This window comes from Fulmarus glacialis, unplaced genomic scaffold (genome assembly GCF_000690835.1).
Source record: "Fulmarus glacialis isolate BGI_N327 unplaced genomic scaffold, ASM69083v1 scaffold2285, whole genome shotgun sequence".
Lineage (NCBI taxonomy): Eukaryota > Metazoa > Chordata > Aves > Procellariiformes > Procellariidae > Fulmarus > Fulmarus glacialis.
Window position 1 is genome coordinate 13,789 of NW_009214701.1, and position 20,291 is coordinate 34,079.

The 20,291-nt window shown below is 42.1% G+C and overlaps 1 protein-coding gene across 1 annotated transcript; it reads right to left on the bottom strand.

Annotated features, from left to right (window-relative positions):
* Positions 1 to 969: 969 nt before the first annotated feature.
* BBS2 (Bardet-Biedl syndrome 2) lies at positions 970 to 20,002 on the bottom strand. Its single transcript, XM_009578633.1, has 17 exons — positions 19,952 to 20,002; positions 18,837 to 19,064; positions 18,330 to 18,455; positions 17,992 to 18,054; positions 14,871 to 14,948; positions 12,514 to 12,618; positions 11,491 to 11,577; positions 10,077 to 10,212; positions 7,937 to 8,076; positions 6,932 to 7,076; positions 6,188 to 6,359; positions 4,998 to 5,127; positions 3,984 to 4,115; positions 3,312 to 3,449; positions 2,718 to 2,830; positions 1,840 to 1,988; positions 970 to 1,214 (listed from the first exon to the last, which is right to left on the bottom strand). Exons 1-17 carry the CDS (start codon positions 20,000 to 20,002, stop codon positions 1,108 to 1,110), a joined length of 2,100 nt encoding a protein of 699 aa, XP_009576928.1. The 3' UTR covers positions 970 to 1,107.
* Positions 20,003 to 20,291: the final 289 nt, after the last annotated feature.

Here is a 20,291-nt window from a genome sequence, read left to right on the forward strand (position 1 = left end):
AGAGGTGGACCGTCTCCCCCCTGCTGCAAACACCGATCCACACAGTGGTAATGTGATGAATGGTGCGGGAGCTAGGAGCACTGGGGCCCAACCTCCATCCCGCGCAAGATATTTTTAGCTTCTGGAAGAAATTTGCTTTGGCAAAGGTTCTAAAATATCTTTAGATCTCAGATACAGCCTTACTGTAATATTTTAATGCAATTCTAAGAAATCCCACAATTAATAAACAGGTTTGAGCCAGGAGCCAAGAGATTTTTCAATACCTTCTTCTTTTGATCCCATTAAGCACTGCCAGCTCTTCATAAGTATGCACCAGCTTGGGTGTGTAGTTTGTGTTTGTTGTTCCTGAAATGCGCCCTTGTCCACCTCAGTACCTGCAGTTTTTTCCAGCAGCGGCACCACGGAACCAGTAGCTGGAAGCAAAACTTCCTGCAATCCAGGTGTAGGGAGAGTGTCGGATATGAAACAGACTGCTTCCTACCTGTGTGGATCGTGCAGCTGGACGGCTTTCAAAGATCTTCTGGCTTAAAAGCCAGCGAAGAAATGTTATCCCTTTCGTGCTTCTAGTGCACCAAATTGCAGTTACCTAGAAAGCTGCACATCCCTGCAATGAAACCCGGGATTCTCCGACACAGAGAGTTTAAGTGCTTGGTGCGCACAGAGACTACGCCGCAAAACCAGAAAAGTGGTGTTTTTTTTTCTTCCAACAAATACACTTAACCATATGCATATCCCCAACTAAATCAGACCAAAAGCAGACAAACCAGCCTATGTTTTAATGGAAAAGGCCGATGCCTTAACTACAAAATATATTAAAATACATAAATAAGTTACTGTAAGAAAAATAACTGTTCCAAGGTTATACCTCCATCTTGCATAAATATCACATCTGCACTTAAACTCTGATGCTTTCTTCATGAAGCTTGCTGTCCTTTGGCCTGTGTAATAACATTTACTGCCCGATGGCTTAACTAAAATGCTACCTTTGCAATTACTTCACCGTACAGTGGAGTAGGGGACTGAATTAACCGCTTGTCATTACTGGTCTGTTATCTGCCCGCTGCGTGGAAACACTGCCTCTGTGCAGCTGCTGCTCCTCCCGTCATTTTAGGAAGAGGCTGTTCCCACACACATGATCCTGAACAGCATGTTAAAGTTGTTGCTTCTTATTGCGTCCCGACAAGCACTGATCACTTGTGTTTTAGGTTTGCCAACTGTAAAGAGAAAAAAAGGAAAAGAAAAAACACTTCAGTTACTGAGTAAGAAACTGGTAAAAATACTTATTAGGTCTAGTCTCAAAATTTAGCACTTTCTTTCAAATATTTTCAAACACACTGAAGTACCACCTTTTTTCTAATACATAAACAAAATCCTTTCTTTAAAGAATTTTCTGCAGTGTCGTTATAGTAGAGCTTAAAGGGATTGTTGAAAGGGGAATGCTATAAACACATTAAAAAATACCTCCTTCCTCAAAGACCTACAGAACTAATAATATAGATAAACAGCCTTGCTTAAGTTGAGAGCTTTTTTTTTTAAAGCAGAATTATAAATGAAGAACTGAAACACTGCTTTAAAAATGTTTTTTAAATTGTGTTCAACAAAACTAGTGATTTCTATCCCACTGCTTTGAACTGTTCTTTCTAAAATGGTGATCCCAGATGATACTGGACACTCACAGTTCACTGTCACAGGCAATTGGCTATGAAAGATTACTTCTACTAATTTAGCTTCAGGCCAAAAATCCTGAAGTCACTTAACTAACCCAGGTGGCCTCTGAAACACGTTACCTGCCTCAGGGGGGTCCAAGACTCCCCGTTCCCTCCAAACACACACACTTACCACGTAACCGCCCAGCCCTCTGGATTGCCTGATTCACAGCTTTCAGGTTATTCAACAGCTCCGTGTGGTTGTTGCAACGAATTTTGTATTGATTTATTAAATCTCTGTTAAGATCATACAGCTCGATGTACCGTGTCTTCATGTTTTTCCTGGGGGAACAATCAGTCCAGTTATTTGCATCTCTGGGGACAAGAGCGTCATTCCTGGTTTGTCAATATAAAGGTGTAGCAATACATGGTTGTGATGGCTACCATGGTTACCTGCATGTCTTCCAGCTACAAGACAACAGACTTGTCTAGACATGTTGGTTATACTCATTATTTTACTGAAAAAAAAAAAAGGTCTATTGTTGCAGTTACTTTATTCGGCAACCCAAAGAGGAGATGCCACTTTCCCCAGTGAAAGTAACACTGCCCTGTGTTAGCTAAGACCTCTTTACTGCTGCTCTTGACAGTACAGATAGGACATCAGCAGAACACAGCAAGTCAGAGTGAAAGGACTGACACCTAAAATTTCTTTCTTGGTGTTCTCAAGAGTTCACACACCACGGACAGCTTTTATCGTCTTCTTCCCTTGCTGTATCTCTTCTAATTATCTCACCATCTTGAGGTTGATTCACCCACCAGCTCCATGCTAAGCCCCTACCTCTGCCCTTTTGTCTTCCCCAGGCTGGTTTTCCACCTAAAGAACAAGACAAGGCTCAATGAGAGCTCATGGTGGGACCAGCAAAGGTACCAATTCTACATCAAGAGTTGTAACTAGGCAACCTCTTTATCACACAAGTGGTTTTTTGTGCTCTTTTCTGCCTGAAAAACAAAGAAAAACAAAGACTGGCTGTTCTAAACCCAAAACACACAAGCTAAGCAGCTGTTGCTCACATGTCTCCCAGGAGTCGCCCGTCTTCCGCCTGAACCAGCATGCTGCGGATGAGGTTGGAGTGTTCAGCCATGTCGGCAGTGAGCCTCTGATTCACCGCGTGGTGTTCGTCCACCTGTCCAAGGCAAACAGTCATGAGAAAGGGCCCCCGGCACTCTGTGCGTACAGGTAATTGTTTAAGCTAAACCTTGGCCCAGTGTAATAGGAAATAACATCCCAACTTAACCTACCAGCATCCCTGGGACCATTCTCCTTCCCCTCACCCCATGGCTGCCAGAGCGGTACCCTGTCCCTCAGAAGGGAGTGATCAGGCCGAGATACAGACCTTACTCCCTGACCCAAACCCACAGCTCAATCTCCCAGACAACATATTTACGTTATTCTGAACAATTAACTGCTGGGGACCGAGGGTCTGTTCCACAGAACACAGAATAAACAGAAAGCTGAGGGTGTCCCATTGTCTTTGCACAGAATATACAGCGAGCCATCGCTGGCTGATTTCCACGAAGAAGATAAAGCAGTTTAGAGATCCTGTCATACAAATGCCCCCAGTGACTGCTTAGCTGACAATTTAAAAATGCCCGATGCCTCCTCACCTTGACCAACACTTTCCGCAGCTCCTCAAAATACGCAGGGAAATCTGCTTCCACCTGCAAATCTTCGATGGCCAGAAAGGAGGCCATTGACTGGATAATGTCACCAGCCAGATCAATATCATCCGTGTTGATGGCAATCTGTCAGACAGGAAAGAAGGCACTTCAGCGCTCTTCCATGCCAAAACATCCCCCAGAATTGCCCAGCAGGACTGCCTCTCCAACAGTTACTCAGGCCCAAGGCAGTTCATTCTATCAAGAGGCAAAATTGTTGCATGAGCAAGCTCTACAGCTTTAAGTAGATAAGGAGACAGTGATTTCAAAGGGGCTTTTATTCAGGCCTGGGGCAAAGAGGCATCTGTGCATCCAGGACCAGTGAAAGAGTTAGAGGCAGCCTTTGCACCTCAAATTATGGCTCCCTGAAACCACTCTGTGTGGGAACAAATACCTTCCTACAGACCCGTAAGCTAAGCAGTTTTCTTCGTTACCCGGCTCTGGAATTTTACCCACTAACAGTAAACAGACCCAGAAGTTTCCAAAAACGTCCCTAGAACATGAGGGCTTCCTCTGCCTGTTCAATCCTGCTTCATTTTTACTTCCTCATGTTGGCACCACCCTTAAGTTTCACTGGAGTATAATTAAACGGGTGTTCCCCTTGTCCATGAAGGTACTCACCTCTCCGCCGGGCTTGATTTTGATGCAGAGCTGTCCTGCATTACGAAGGGAAGTGAAGTAAACCTGAAAGGGAGCACTCTGAAACTCTGCATCCTCTGGTAGCAAGAAGCTCTGATTCAGCCACATAACCACCTTGCAAAAATAAAATGAAAAGCATCAGCCATCTCCTGTGTGGAAAGCCTGGAGAACCACACAACGTCCCTGCATGCAATGTGCACCAGGGCTCTCTGTTCAGGGTACCGTGGAAATTTCGTTTACTAAATTCCATCCCCTAAACCCACATCATGAACTTGTTAGAATGGGGGCAGTTGATTCCCTGCTCCAAAGCTGAATATTTGTAACAAAATCAAGTCCAACAACCAAAGACCACAGCCCAAGGTCAAAACAAAAGTCCAGGCCTGGAGACCAGAGAAGGCTGGGAAGCAAGGCTTGGTTCTACCGCAAGAATTTAAAGGAAATTTTCATTTCTTCTTGGTTTTTGCCTTGGCCATTTAAGGCAGTAAAGGTCATGCAAATATGGCAGAACCCTACAGTTATGAGGGAAATGACCAGCTCTAATTACTGCCATCCCACAATTCAGATCTTTTAGAACCAAAGCTACAGCACTGCTGCTCCTCTGTTGTGAAACTGAGCCATTACCTGGGCACTGTACTGCCTTTTTCCTGTTCTCTGCCCGTTTACAAAATTCATCACTCACTACAGGGCTCCTGCTGCTGGCATTCCATCAACTGCCACACAGCAAACAATTTAATATCTGAAACGTCTCATGTTCGCAGGCCATTAGTTCCTGCAGCTGCAGGAATTCCTGAAGCAGGGAATGCCTCAGTTGAGGTATCTTTTAAAGAAGGAAAAAAACCACCGATTCAAGTTGTAATACACAGACTCCAAAGGCCAGCAGCGCAGTTCACTGCATCGTTTTTCCTTTGGTCTCGGCAATCTCAAGCTAATTGCAAACCCTCCACCTGCAGTATCTGTACGCAGGACCCGGAAATAGGAAGCAGAGCAGAAACTCACCCTTTGCGGCCTCTCATTCGTTGTACAGTTAACAAAGCTCAGCGGCTTTGTGGCCGAGTCCGGGCTGCTCAGGGCATACATGGAAAAGCGGGGAAGCTGTCTTGTCAACTCAAATACATGGAACTGTGTGCTGGAAGCAATCCAAAGGAAAAATAGAGACAGTTACTAACATACTAAGGATTCACCTATTGCAACGGTTCCTGGTCCTTCTTTAGCTGGCTACTGACAGCAGCTTCCAGCTATGTAATCAGCTGCTCATCGTTTCCCAGAAAAAACACTGCAACTTGGAAATTCCAGGCTTATCCCATCACAAGGTTGAATGATCCCTCCCTACTGCTTACATTTTCCATAATCCTTCCAATGAAATATATTCTCTAGGCTAACACATTTAAGATCTTACTATGTGATTGAGTATTTTCTTTACAGGTTCAGTGAAGTCTTATTAAAAGCAATAATAATGACAAATAGAGAAAACAAAAAGGGAATTCAGTCCCATACATTCTTTCTGCAGTGGTTGGCTAGCTCTCAAAATATGCCTCCCTGTTCAGGGAAAGGATGCTGCTCCGTGGGGCACCTCCAGCTCTGGCCCATGGGAGCCGGGAGAAAGTTAGTGTCAAGTGCATATGAAGAGACGTGTGTGCATATGAAGAGACATTTTATTTCTATGGGAAACTGGAAAAGGGTTGTCTTGAAATCAGGCATACGCTACTTTCTACTTGCCCTGAAGACAAATGGGTTCAGGGTTACTTCGTAGCTTGAAAGACACCACTGTGCCTCCAGGCCTGCTCAGGTACTGCATCCAGAGCAGCCACCATTCAGGCCCGGGAGAGGCAGCCTCTTGGAGCAGGCTGCCTGGATACAGCCTCTACCTCTGCCAGCTCCCTCCAGAGACCCACCGTAAGGGATCTCCTGGACAAGAAATGCTCACTGTTCCCCTAAAGGCAGAGCCAGTGCACAGCACGTCCCAGGGATTCCAGAGCATTTAGACTTTGTCTGGAGAAGAGCTCACCACAGCTGCAAGAGCGTTTTTAAGAAAGCATTCCAGCTCTCCTTCCAGTAACACAGAGAAGTGGGGCACCAGGGAATTAACGGTGCACTTCCCACGGGACAAGCATGAAGCCACATCATTGCTGTTTCCTGGTCACACAGTTGACTCTGGAGACCAGCAGAGATCACAACACGAAACTCACCTGTTCCTGTAACCCACAAAGGCTTTGATGTGCAAATCCACAGGGACATCTTTGGGTGGAGTAAGGGGAACACGAACACAACCGGAGAGGTTCTGGAGACTGGGATGTACCACGTGGCTCTCTCCTTCAAATATGCCCTCAGCAAAGATCAGCACAGCACGGATGATTGTGTCTTAGCAACAGGAAGAAAAAGCAGTTCCTAAATTAACAGCTGTCCTTTGGCAACAAACCACCACTCTTTTCAGAATTAAGCACAGCCAACTCTTTACACCCCTCCTCTGAATTGTTAAAATATCCCAGATGACCGGCACTACCACGTCTGGAGCTGACTGCATCCTCAGCACGCCTGGTGCTAGGTGAATTCGCTACCTTGGCATAGTTCCAGTTTTGCATAAAAGCCAGCTGAGGTCCAGCTGCATTCTTGCAACACCCTCACTAACACAGCTGTAGGTTAATGTTTAGAGTCAACACAAGGAGTGTTGCAGGGATCACCAAGACTCATTTCACCCAAGTTAAATGTTAATTGCCTTGGAAAATAACACATTACAGGAAACAAATTCCATCTCTCCCCTGAGACCCATCAAAGGAACACAGCTTGATTCAAAACTCTGTGAAAGGAAAGCAACCACAAAGGGGAAATTACAGACAATAAAGGGGAGACAGGCAAATCATCAGCTAAATATAACTAAACGTTTGCATGAATTTACATGAAATGAATGTCAATGGTTGCAGGTTACCACTCACCATTTGTGGTGGAAATAGACAGCTCCACATGGGCAGACTGGCTGTCAGAGCCCAGATGAACTGAGAGGGCTGTCTGGAGTTGGGTATTTGCTGGAATCACACCTCTCTGCCCATCAGCTTCCTTCAATTGAGCATTCAGTTCAGCCTGTTGCAAAACACATACCCTTCAGTATCAGAATTTCAAGATTTTCATTCAAGCAACCTAGAAAACATACACGTAAGTCAGTTCTTTTTTCTTGCAGGAGAAGGTTGTGCTACAGCAATTCCCAGACACTTCACATTGCTATGAACAGCGGTTGGATTAGGCATGGAGCTGTGGACACCTGTGCTACAACTTGTTCAAGTGCTTTACTGTCGGTGGAGCTCAGCTCTGTACCCAAACCTTTATTCAGAAAAGCACTTAACATATATTAAATTTTAAGCACAAGCTTATATAATTCCATGCTTTTGCTATGGTGGTCATTTACTGTTCAAATATGAGTCCCCTCTTTCCTCAGACCATTTTTCGAAGCTCTCTATTTCTGCACCTCCATCATCAAGCCAACAAGTGCGCTTCCTACACGCTGACAGTGTTCCCATTCACCTGATCCTCTCAAACCATCAAGCCAACAAGTGCGCTTCCTACACCCTGGCAGTGTTCCCATTCACCTGATCCTCTCAAACAATCCCCTCTGACCCCCGAGTTGGTTCATGCATTGAAAATTACAATTTGCAGTCATAAGCCAAAGCACAGGGCTGAACAGAATCCAATTCCAAACACAACTGCTCTGGCAAGACGAAGGAGCAAGGAAAGTGTTACTTATTAAAATACAAAAAGCAAGTTCTGAACTTGCACAAGGAGCAAGCCAGATGCAGAAGCAGGAAACCCTAGCAGACAATCTCGCTGCATCCTAGCAGGTTACAGCTCTGACTTGTCTGGACTGCCCTATGACCACTTCCCACATTACTCCGGATTTAAAGCAATAGAAAGGTGTGTTTTGGCCGTAGACATTGTTGAAGTAGTACCTTTGCATTTTCCTCATAATTTCTTAATTCCAGCAGCAGATTTTGTTTCTTTTGACTAAGTTCTCGGATCAGATCCTGCTCAGCACTTGTATCCATTAGGCTTCCTTTCATCTCCTCACCTCCTGGCAGATAGCCTCGGACTGTACAGAAACAAAACATAGCCAAAGCCTTTCACAGCCTCCCCAAAACTTTAGTTTCTGTAACAAGACCCCCTTGCACCACCTCAGCAGCAGACACTGATTCTGGTCTTCAGCTGGTACCATTCAGCTGAAAACCTGGGCATTGATTTACACCCACAGAGGCTTTGACTCTCCTGGTGATCAGGACAAGAGAACTGCACATTTAAAAGAAGAAAAAAGGTGAATTTCCACCCTGTCTTTAAGCTGTCTTCACCTGACCAGACAAGTGCAGAGCCCCGTCCTTTTGCGAGAGGATTCCCACTGCAATCATTGTTTCAGGCGCTTAGGCAAGTTTGCAATTATGCAAAATTAATAAAACGTGTTCCTGGATTTCTAGAGCTGGTCAGAGGAGTTGTTACTCTGTCTGGAGGTGACTGTAAGTCACTGTCAATCAGCCAGTAAACAAGATTTACCCACATTAGTTTTTCCCCAAATCAAGGGATACTTCACTTCAAGGGGTAAGACCTGTTTCCCAGTAGCCCAGTGGAGCAGAGAGTTATGGAAATATCTCCAACTGCCTGTGGAGACAGAAAAGCTGAACAGATGATGAGACAAAGACACTTGCTATAAACTTCCATTTTGCTCTAGGGCTGTGTGCTCTGGTTGCAGCTGACAATGAAAGCCAGGGACAAAAAAAATCTAATACCTGCAAAGAATATGCTGCCTGACTATGTAACCCCAGTAAAAAGATGCAGGGAACTTGAAAAGCATTTAGCATGCACACTGTCCTCCAACGAAAGGACCCACTTTATTATTTCTGAGTGAATCATTCATTTAAAATGAGAGCAAGACAGAAAATACACTGGCACACAGAAGAACGCCTCATGTGAAAGGATGCTGGCCCTAAACAGAACTCTAATGACAAGGACTATGAGAATGCATTGTCCACATAACCCCAACAACAGGGCTATTACTATTTAATAATGCCTGAAAGCTCCAGCCAAAAGGGATCCCCATTGTGCCAAGGTTTGTTTATGATGTACCCATCAGAAGAGCGTGATCATGTTCAGTGTTATTAACCTACTCAGCTCTGCTGGGACAAGGTATCCTCAGAACTGAGTACAATGCTCCCCTTCTCTAAGCTTGGGAATGCTAGGACAAGGTATCCTCAGAACTGTGTACAATGCTCCCCTTCTCTAAGCTTGGGAAAAAGGTTTATATGCTGAAGCCCAAGCGCAGCGCATCCCCACAGCCTGTGATTAAGACAGACAGCAAAACACTGTGCTATTTAACAAGGACAGGCTTTTGTTCCAAATGAGTTGTGCCAGACCTGCTTGTCTCAGGCCACTGACGCCAAGCAGTCGGATAATCACACCAGTGTCTTTCCTGGAGCCATCCCTGTAAATTCATGCTGAGCTTATTTAAATAATCTGTGATCATATTTGTCTCCACTCACATGTAACCAGGTGGAATGCAAGTAACCATTCTTGAATGCACGGTGGGATAAATCCACCAGTCCAGTCTCAGGATAGCATTTTCCAGCAAACAAAGGACTGTTAACATCTACAACTTCTAACCATCTTTAGAAGAAAACCAAAACACAGACACCCTTAGATCTCTAAACCCCTTTACCTGCTGTAAAGCGACCAAAGAATTATCACATATAGGAAAAAAGATTTCCTATACATTCATCTATCATAATGTTGCCTGAAGAACCACAGTCTGTACTGAATATAGTTATCTTTGCATTATTAGGATGGGACTTCTTCCGTCAGGCAAATGAATTTTGATGGCTTCTTGAATCATATGAAACACACGCTGATTATCACAGAGAAGGCAATATTCAAAATCCTGTGTGCACAGAGCATAACTCTTAAAATTCCCTTAACTTGGCATAAAGTGAAGGGAATTTGGCACACAAAAATGCCTGTGGAACCGAAACAACGTTTAGCTAATCTGAGATGATGTGATGTGCCTGATATTATTGTGTAATAAATTAATATTCTGAACAATGCTCTTACCTTCACCATCAACTGAACAGCAGATTAACTGGGTGCTCCCATCCATTCTGTAATCCCCCTCCACAACTCCTGCAATTGAGGAAGCAAAGTTGTCCTTAAAGATGACCTCCCCAGTTCGGTCACTGCGTGCATCAACCTGGAACAACAGAGAGAGTTCCAAGGCACAGCATGAACAGAAAAGCTAACTCCAAAATATATGTCATGCTGTACTCCGAGCTGTTAACTGAAAGCCAGCTCCTCTCATGGAACTGCAGGTGAACTTGCAGCTCTGCTGATCAGACCACCACACATGAAAAAAACACCATCAAGAAATGACCTCTAGACAGACTCAGCTAGAAGGAACTGCTCTTCAGAGATGCTTCCCTAAGTTACAAACAAGAGGAAGGGCAGAAGGGGACTGCAAGTCTGCACCGGGAAGGTTATGCACACATGAATGCAGCAACGATGGGACTGAACCTTAATGCAGTATTTACAATCTCTCTTCTTAGCTGCAGCCCCTATGTGGTGAATTATTTTTATATACAAATACCACAACCTTTAATTATCTTCCATTGGAGAAGAATGGCGAGAGGGACTCAGTTCCGTGCAGTGTCTTTTCCAAAGCACGGGACCCAGCACTACTCTTTCTAGGAGCTAGGGACTGTTTCAGACCAACAAGCAGGGTAGAGACTGCCAGTGAAAAAGAACAGAAAAAGGAGTAAAGCAAGGAGAGGTTCTCTCTTTAACAATGTTACATACCTAATCCAACATAAGTTACAACATATCTGGGCTCTAGACTGCCAGCTTGATATGAAGTTAATTAAATTCCCCCAGGCTAATGAGAGTAATGAGAGGTGTGAAGAAAAAAGCATAGCTTTACAAAAAAAACTGGCAAGCTGCATCCAGGAGAGATTTGGAAGCTAGAACAGTCATTTCTGGCAAAGGGGAATACCAAGCAACAGGCTTAAGAGACTAGGAATGAGCTGTATAGAACGCCTTTACATAAAATTAAATAACGCTGGATTAATCCTGCCATAGTCAAGACTGACGCTGCTCTCCTGTTACATAACCGCTTTGTCTTCCCTGTAGTCCGAGAACATTCAGGAAACGTCGAGGAGGATTATTAGCATGTGCTCAAGACACAGCTGAAGAGAGACACTCAAGAGCTCTAGGATGTGGCATATGATCTCCGCTACCATGGAAACAACTTACCACTCCTTAGCAATTGACTCTGAGCTAAGCAGAGGAAGCCGCTTTTCTCTGATCTTGCACTTGGCACAGGATTCAGCAGCCGAACTAGGTTTACTGCAATAGTTCTTTAGCACATGGTTTTCAACAGTCTTTTTAATTTTTTGGCTTTCAAACAATTTAACAGCCTTGTTCAAACACAGCTTCCAGATTTAGAGCTCCTCATTCCCCCTCTGTATAAACTCACCTTTCCATTGGACCAGCCAGTGATCAACTCACACACACCATCAGAGTTCAGGTCAAACGCATGTATGCTCATTGCGTGGTTTTTAGACTGTGGACAGAAAACAAAGAACAAATTAAGCTTGGGTACATTTTCAAAATTGCACATGCTTGACACATGTAAGACACTGGATTATGAGACTGCAGAGTTTACAGAAAGGAATAGAAAAATGTCTCTTAACAGGAAGTTTGAGCATCACTATCTATAAGGTCACACACATCTCTGAAATCTTAGCCCCTGCATTACAAATCTAGTCCACTGCTCTCAAAGGACCTGATCTTTCCTTTAAATACATTTTTATCCAAGCAGATGATTAGAACTCACAAAAACAAAGTGTAAAAAGCCAAATTCTCTGGGGCGGGGGGGAAATATCAGGGCTTCAACACTGTCATAAAATGAGACAGCTGAGGAAAGCCATTGGCCTCTTCCTGCCGCCTCCCAAGGAGTCCTTTCACTTATTACTATTACATAGACAGTTCTAATCCATGTTATATTAAGAATATTAAAATGAGCATCAGGAAAGAATCTTGCCAATATGATTTGCTGCTGCAGCAAATTGCTCTTGATGTGAAAATTAACTTCGAACACAGACAATGCAAGATTAATTCAGTCTCTGAAAAACGGTTTATTGATTCAACAAATAGAGCCAGAGGCATTTTCTAACAGTGAACACAAATTTCTCTGTTGCTTAAGCGACCCTGCAAAGCTGAAGCGTATCTAGTTGTACTGTTTTATCAGTGTTGTTTAAGCCATCACCAACAGTCCCAAAAGCACTGAAGGAACTGACATGGTATTAATTTCGCATGTATCTATAAAAATACGTAGATTTTGTAAGGAAAAAAATGACATTAAGTGCTACGCACAGCAGAAAATTTCAAATTCATCTAAGGAGTCAGGATAACATCAGAATGACCTGAGATTAGGTACCAAATCTCCTAGCAGCTTTCCAACTTTCAGTGATGATTGATATTCTAACACTGGACTAACCTTAATCCTCCAGTAGCGGGCTGTCTTGTCGTAAACTCCGACCGTCCCATTAGAGAGAGCATAGCCAAACCGACTGCCATACATGGGGCTAAGTGCAGTAATAGTCTTGTGGGGGCAAACAAGGGAGAGAGAGGATACAAGAGTGAAAACTTTTGCATCTTCAGGTAACAGAGAACAGACCATACGATCTCTGTATCATGTGAACTGTACACTACTTAAATGGTAGATAAGTCTATTGTAGGAAGCATTAAATACTGAAGTAACTATTTTTAAAAATCAGTTTGAAATCACCAAAGGTCTTGTAGGACTTCCTCACACAAGCTGCATTGCCAGTGCTAAGATACACTTCAGCAAAGATTGCAGAACTGCCCTCAAACTGTGTACTTTGACCAAATATTTCCTACCACAAGCAGCAACACAACTGCCCATAGGATTCCTGTGGTCATCAGTGCTAACACATTATCATTGAAAACCTACTCCAAACACACAACATTCCTTAAAGCTTCAGCAGCTGAGGATGCTAAGGAGTTCAACATTACATGGGGGGTTGGGAAAGCCCTAGAGATATTTTTGGTAGAAAATCTTTGCCCAAGATAAGTGAGATAAAAATTAACAGCTCCCACAGTTGGACTTTTTCTGGAACACAATTAGAACACCAGGCTAGGTATTACCATAATAAGTAACAGCTCCGGGGAAAGACCCGAGAGTCATAACTCAGCCTGTTTCTCACTCCTTTTAAGACCCATTACCTTACAATTCTTCATTGAGCTAAGGCTCTCAGTGCTTGGAAATGCAGGTTTTTCCACACACTAAGACTAGAGATTTTAATGTCAGGAGGAACAATTGCAATCGTCTGTCTAGTCTTCTGTACAGTGTAGCACAGGAGACTTCTTTAAATTTAATCCTTCACAAATTTCTTAAACTCAGCTGACTACTCCTTGATTTTTTTTACCATAAAACATGGTTTCCAAACCCTTTACCCTTCCATCTGACAGATATTCTCCAAAGGCTTTCCCAAGTAACAATACCCTCTAAATTGCGAGCGCCCAGTAAAAACAGAAGACCCCAGTAACAGTCAAACTCACAAAGGTAGCAATACTCCCTTTAATACCTGACTGCCCCTTTATAAATTCAAGAATCACAACAGGCTACAGTTTCAGTTTCAGCAAAGTAAGTGATTAAACACAGAAAATGCAAACTATTCAGGTCTTCCAAAACTTTCCAAAAGCACAATGTATAAAGCCACTGTTCCCTGAATTTACCTTCTTAAAGGAAAGGTTTAGGTGCAGCTGTGCCCTTATCCTAATTTAAATTAGGATTCTAACAGGCCTCTAAAGACTCTACAGGTGTGACCTTAAAACAATTCTACTGTGCATCTGGAAATAAATCATACAAGAGAGTGATGGACCTTTAGCTTCCCTTTAACTAGAAATCACAACATGACTCTAGACTGGCTACTGTACAAACAGCAGAAGGTATTACAGGCCCAGTTCTAATTCCAGCTACAGCAACAGCTTCCTTTCCTAGAACACTGCGCGGATTTGTCTTTTACAGCTCTTCGTAAGTGGTTTAATAGTAACTAAGCCTTTTAGTCCCAACTTGGGCAGTGGGGAGACCTCAGATCTTCAAGGACAAAGGTCTGTAGTGTGTCCTTACTCTACCCTGGGCCCAGAAGGGTCATGAGAAGGCTAAGAAAACTCCTAAATGCAATGATAACGGTATTTTTCTCCCTTCCAAACAACCAACATTTAACAGTGGGGATCTCTCAGCTCTTAAGCTAAAAAGCAACCCCCACACCTTTTAGTTATCCCTCTGAAAACCTATCTGCCCCATATTTTACTTTAGGCGCTGCAGAGGTGCAGCTCTGTTTATACAGCCAGTGTGTAACTCCAACTGCAATATAAACCTCCTGTTTTGCCTGGGCAACCCCCTTCTACGCTGCCATGCACTGTCTGGATACACACAGGGGCAAGTTACTTCATCGTGATTGTGTCAACACATTTAAGGAAAACTGTGGAAGACATTCTTTCGCTCAGAAGGCACTAAGAGCTTCAATCACAATCCAGTAACCTTAATCACCTTTGGACAGGGCCCTGACTTTCAGTCAAGCAATAGTTACTTTTCTCACCCTGGCAAAAGGTTTGTAAATAAACAAAGCAAAAAACCCTGTGCATAATGAAAGACATTATTAAACTCTAACTTTTGCAGTTCTAGCAGAATAGATACTGTGCCAAACAGTTAAGTAACTATTTAACTACATAATAAATTTGAACCAGAGTAACCAGAGAAGCTTTACAATACACAATACTTCCAGCTCCATCAGCAATTATAATAAACATTAGCTAGAAGTAATTTACCTCTGTCTCTGACATTTCTGCCACAATCTCATCTTCTTTAAATACCCGGATGTCAAAATCTTCAGAGCCAACAAGAAGCTAGAAAAAAATAAAGTCTACCTTAAAAATAGTTATTCAAGCTAAGGAAATAAAAAGGACATACTCCAGGACCCAGAGGGCAATTAAATATTCCAAGTCCAGCAATGAAGACGTTTTAACAGCTGTGTGAAAAGTTGCCAGTGGAACAAAAGGTACCCTCTGTCAAGACAAGATTTCGTAAGTCTTCCATTGATCGAGTATTAGTTATACCTTTTTTTGTCAAGCTAGACTCTACAACAGCGTAGTGAAATATCTGGGATAGGAATGAGAAAAGATACTTCGGAACATCAGGGCTACGCTTTTTTTTTACTGTAAAAGATTCAGTGTTATAATTCATAACTGCAATTACACACATCAAAAGCACTACGTTGCCTGTGTTGGAGCAGGAGACCTGCAACTCAGTTCTGACTTGTACTACATGGGTTGAGAGAAACAGCGACTCCCAGTTACTAGCCTGTGAGCAAACAGCTGGGCAAAAAAAAAAAAAATAATCGTTGCTTAGCACTGAACATCCCTCATTTAAAAAAACCTCAAAACGAATGAATCCAAATATCAAACCATCGCTGCTCCTGCAAGCTAAATGGCGGCTGCCACTACTGCAAAGCATGGGTAAAATGGGCTTTCACTTGTTCTAAATGATTATACAAATAGGACATCAGCACTGAATTAGGTCTTACGGATTCTCATTCCTTATCGTTTCTTATATCTTAGTTCTCTTCCTGTTTCCTAGTTGAGCAGGTAGAAGGTATTAACTGAAAAGGAGCCCCGTGGAAAAGCACTTTCTAAAGATGGTGACAAGTCACGGTTTCTATTTTGTAAATTGAGAAACCAAGGAACAGATCTGCTTAGTGCCTTGCCCATAAAGACAACCATGAAACCAGTGACAAACAGAATTAGAAATCAAAGTTTAAAACCTGGTAGTACCTTTCCCCACTGGAACCAATGACTCTTCCATCTTTACTTGGCAGAACAGACACAAATCCATATCAAAGTTGGATTTTTAAAAAGATTAAAGGCTTTTTTTCTTCCAAAGTAAAGATGCTTCAAATTATGACAAACTAAATTACACCAAGCTAAGCTTACTGTAGCTATTGAAATAATTTACAAGAAGTAACATACGTAAGAGGTACAGATTTCTTGACAAGTCCCAACTACCAGCAAAAAGTGACCGGCTAAAAGCACAGAATCCTGAAACAATTACTGGTGATGCTGCATTTCCCAGAGGTGCCTAGATGTTTTTTCATTCAGTTTGATTCAACTCATCCACCTCAGTGACTTTCATTCCACTGGACTGGAATTTGAAAAAGCAAGGAAAAAGTTTTTCCTCCCAAGTCTCTGGCAAGATGGGAGAAACCTCTATCTATCTAAAATCCTGAGGAAGACAGTGATTACAACAAATTAGTTTTGTTAGCTACTAAATGACAGAAGTGTATTCATGCAGTTTTAAAATCAGTCAATTTTAAATGTAGACATGTTTTTACTGGGGCAGGAAGAATGGAAATGAAGGTAGCACACACACTTACCAGATAAGACACAAAGTGATAAACAATTTAAAAAGATCTTTCTGTGTACTTTCTCAGAACTTCAATTTTAAACCAATTTTAAACAAAAGCCACAAAAAAAAAAAAATCACCTACATAATTAAGATTAAAAAGAACCCTAAAAAAAATCTCAGCAAATGCATTCTGGGCTAACTGGCAGGGTAAGTTAGTTGGATAATGCATCCAACTCTGATTAGCTCGAAGTAGCATCAGATTACACCAACTGCTGAGAATGAACCTTTGTCAAGCAGAAAACAACAGCAAAAACAAAAAACCATTTAGAAGCACAAGAGCAAAACATTTACAATTAGTGCCATAGATCAGTTTCCTGGTTTCTGAATCTTTATACACTGTCTCCACTTTCTATAACCACCTCTCAGCACATTAAAAAAAAATACCCCCTAAGAGAAGCTGTGCAGAAATTCATTGGAAAACCTGAGATTTTTTCATTTCCTGAAGATCCCAATCAAGCACAGGGTCTGTATCAGTTCAGTATTTATAAAAAACACGTAAGAGGTGTAGAGGCCCTTTACATGTCACAATAAACAGTACATAGTCCAAGTAAAATTCCAAACGAGGATTTTTTGGGGAACTAAACAGAAAAGCTTAAGTAATTATGATTAAAATTGAAAGACATATGCCAAAAGTAAGTATTTTTAGCATGGTGGTTTAACATCATATTTACTTGCATGTGACGTATACTAAGAAGCCATTACTTTTCTTAAAGATTCATATTTACAAGCATGATTCTTCAATTCATTCAGGATGGAAGAACATTTACAACAGAGAATGCCATACAAATTCAGGACTTCTTCCGTCCCTTGCAGCCTGCACGATCAGAATAGCAGCTGTTTCCTATTGGTTGTCTCACATCTTATCAGCAAGATGCTTCTTACAAGTTATCTTCATTTCAAATCAGAAAAGCAAAGAATATTTCACTTCCCCATGTCACTATGAAGAAACAGGAGGACTGGATGTGAAGAGAGATTTCTGGATTTTACCAATCGTAAGTGAAGCTCTTCACAGCACAGCTTTTTAAGAACTCACTCTTACATGTAAGATCTTGCAAGTTGTTTCTCTGAAATTTAAAAAAGTATTTATAACCATATTCAAGAAATACCACTGAAATAGATGCCTTGCAACTGATAATCACAGGCACTTCATTGCATTTCTCCTGGTGTAGTTCAGAAAAATGAGAGACGTTTTCCATCACAGCTAGCAATTGATTCACCAAAGCAAGGCAGTAACACTGTAAAGACTCCAGATATGCCTGGTTTTACACGCTCCGAGGAGTGCCAGAGACCGGTGCTGCTCCCTATACATGGGCTGAGCATTTGTGCATGTCTTTGCCGGGCCGGAGTCTGAAAAAGGCACAACTTCCACGCAGGGATCACTTTAGCTGGTAATGTGTGTCAGTCATATTTGATAACCTATGGTTTTTTATTACCATTTCACTGCACGACCATGAAAACAGCTGAATTTGCACGTAAACGATTACAAACCTCATTTTTGCCATCACCATCAAAGTCACACAGTGCTAATGAACGAACATTGTCTCCAGTAACCTAAAATGAGAGAGACAGTCCTCAATACTGATGATAGCTGTCAGAAGCTAAACTATTTTTATGATCTCAATTGCAACAGAACGATTGGCATAGTCAACATTCAAGCAACATCTGAGTGCACTGAATACACATCCATAATAGTTTAAGGTCCGACATAAATTAAGAAAGATCAACAACCAAATTAATATTTATCATATTAAAAAAAAAAATCAAAAGGAATTAGTGCCACTGAAAGAATCTTGTAATAACATCAAAAGCATTATGCATAGCCTTACCGTCCAGAAAAGGTCATTTCCTTCATAATCAAAGCCCTGCAGGGCACAGTTTCCACCAATAATAGCAAGTGGAGACGAAATATCTCCCAGCTTTCCAAGAACTATTGCATTGGCTCCATCTGAAACCTACAGGGAAACATTAAAGGTAAGAGAAACAGCAGACAATGAGACATCAGAGTACACAAATCAAAAAAAGAGCTTCCACCATTATCACTATCAGTTTAGCTGAGCTCTGAATGCCTATTAGATGTTTTAAATTTTGTCTTGCTAGGTAATGTGTGACGTATTATGAAAATTTGCTCTCACATGTGCACACACAGACATAAATCACATTCCTATATTCCAGATACTCTAAAGGCAAAATGTTCTGAATACAGTAATATAACTAATGCAAGGAACAGAAGCATAATTAATTGACAAAGTAATGTAAAAACTGTGATCTTTGGAATGGAAAGAAAAAGAAAACAATGAAGACACTAAAAAAAGCAGACAGTTAAATTAACTTGCCTCTCTGTAAAACAAATCTGAGTTGTTATATACATCGTAAGCCAATAAATTAGTCTGTGTTCCAACCAGAAGACAATCATAACCAAGCTGAGGGTTCAGCATTCCCGAAGCTAGACAAGTGATCCCTTGATTAATGTTGAGAAGAGAAATGTCCGAATCTTGGTTACTTTGCACCATTCGGTTTGTGCTTGTTCTCTGCCCTCGGGCATGAGGATTATGAATAAAAACCTGTAGAAACAAAGATATAAATATTATCACCAAGCATGTGTTTGTATACAAACATTAAAGACTACTGTTTCGATAATAACCGCGATGGGGAAGAAGGGCATTCACTCAACCAAAGTGAGGACAAAAGTCGGGTTTTTGCTGACAATATTGTTTCTGACAGTTATTCTTTAGTTTTAAACTATAGCAAAAAAGGGAAATGGCAGGAAAAATCTTGCTCTGGCCAGCAGAGTTGTGCTACCATTGTTCTGTTTGTTTCTGAAAATGGCAACTGACCAGTCGTCAGAGCAAGGTGAAAAAAGCAAACCAAAGGGAGCAATAACAAACTAAACAAATTACATCCAGCTGGTAACAGTGCTACCAAAAATCCCCAAACATTTAGGGCAATTTACCTGGTACCTATCTGTAACCTCCATCTGTAGGTGAACATGGTTAATTTATTAAAAAGGGGCCTGTGATAAATAAGTTTTTGTTCTCACTGACCAATATTCAGTCACTGTAATTGTTTGGAGCAGAGTCAGGGGATCACAGGATATTATGCTTAATAGCCCTGGCTTTATGGCTGTGCAGTCTGTCTCTCAGAGAAGCCCTTGTTCTACGCAGTTCCTAAAGGCTCCAAAATAAAATTAATAACAGTGCTGGGAAACATCACAGACGAACCATGTTTGTACTTACAGCAACCTAAATGCCTCTGTGGGTTTATGCTTCAACCTACGTTTTGTTTATTAGTTCAGTTGCATTTAAGCCTCTTTTGTTTGTATTTCAAACTCAAACAGAGGGCACGCAATGTCTTCTGTTCCCACAAGGCAGTCTTTGTATCACCTACAGAAACCTTAGCACTGTTTCCTTTATCAGCACCGAGCTCAGTCTGTAACAGTGCCACAGCTCACCGCTGTAACTGAGAACGGTACGATAAAACCCACGGCTTGAAAAAATCCCATTGTCCGCTAGAAAATGGGAAAGTTTCCTTGGCGACTTGGGTTACCAGCTATTAATTTTTGCAAACTCCCTGTTGCCACAAAGCGGAGCTTCGACTGTCGCATCCCCACGCCTGCAGACAGCTCCAGCGCCTCCTCCATTGCTCGCGGCCTACAGACAGATGAGAAGCGAGCAAGACCCCTCTCCCGCGCAGGGCTTTCACAACGGGAGGCAGGGAAGCCGGCAGGCGTTAACGCGGTTTTCTGCCGCAGACATCAGCGCGGCACCGGGGCTGCTCAGCAGAGCCAAAAC

Coding starts and splice junctions, on each gene's coding strand:
- BBS2 (XM_009578633.1), bottom strand. CDS start 20,002: ATGGGATTTTTTCAAGCCGTGGGTTTTATCGTACCGTTCTCAGTTACA. Junction 11,578..12,513: donor CCCGCTACTGGAGGATTAAG/GTTAGTCCAGTG, acceptor TTCTGTCCACAG/TCTAAAAACCACGCAATGAG. Junction 7,077..7,936: donor ATTATGAGGAAAATGCAAAG/GTACTACTTCAA, acceptor GTTTTGCAACAG/GCTGAACTGAATGCTCAATT.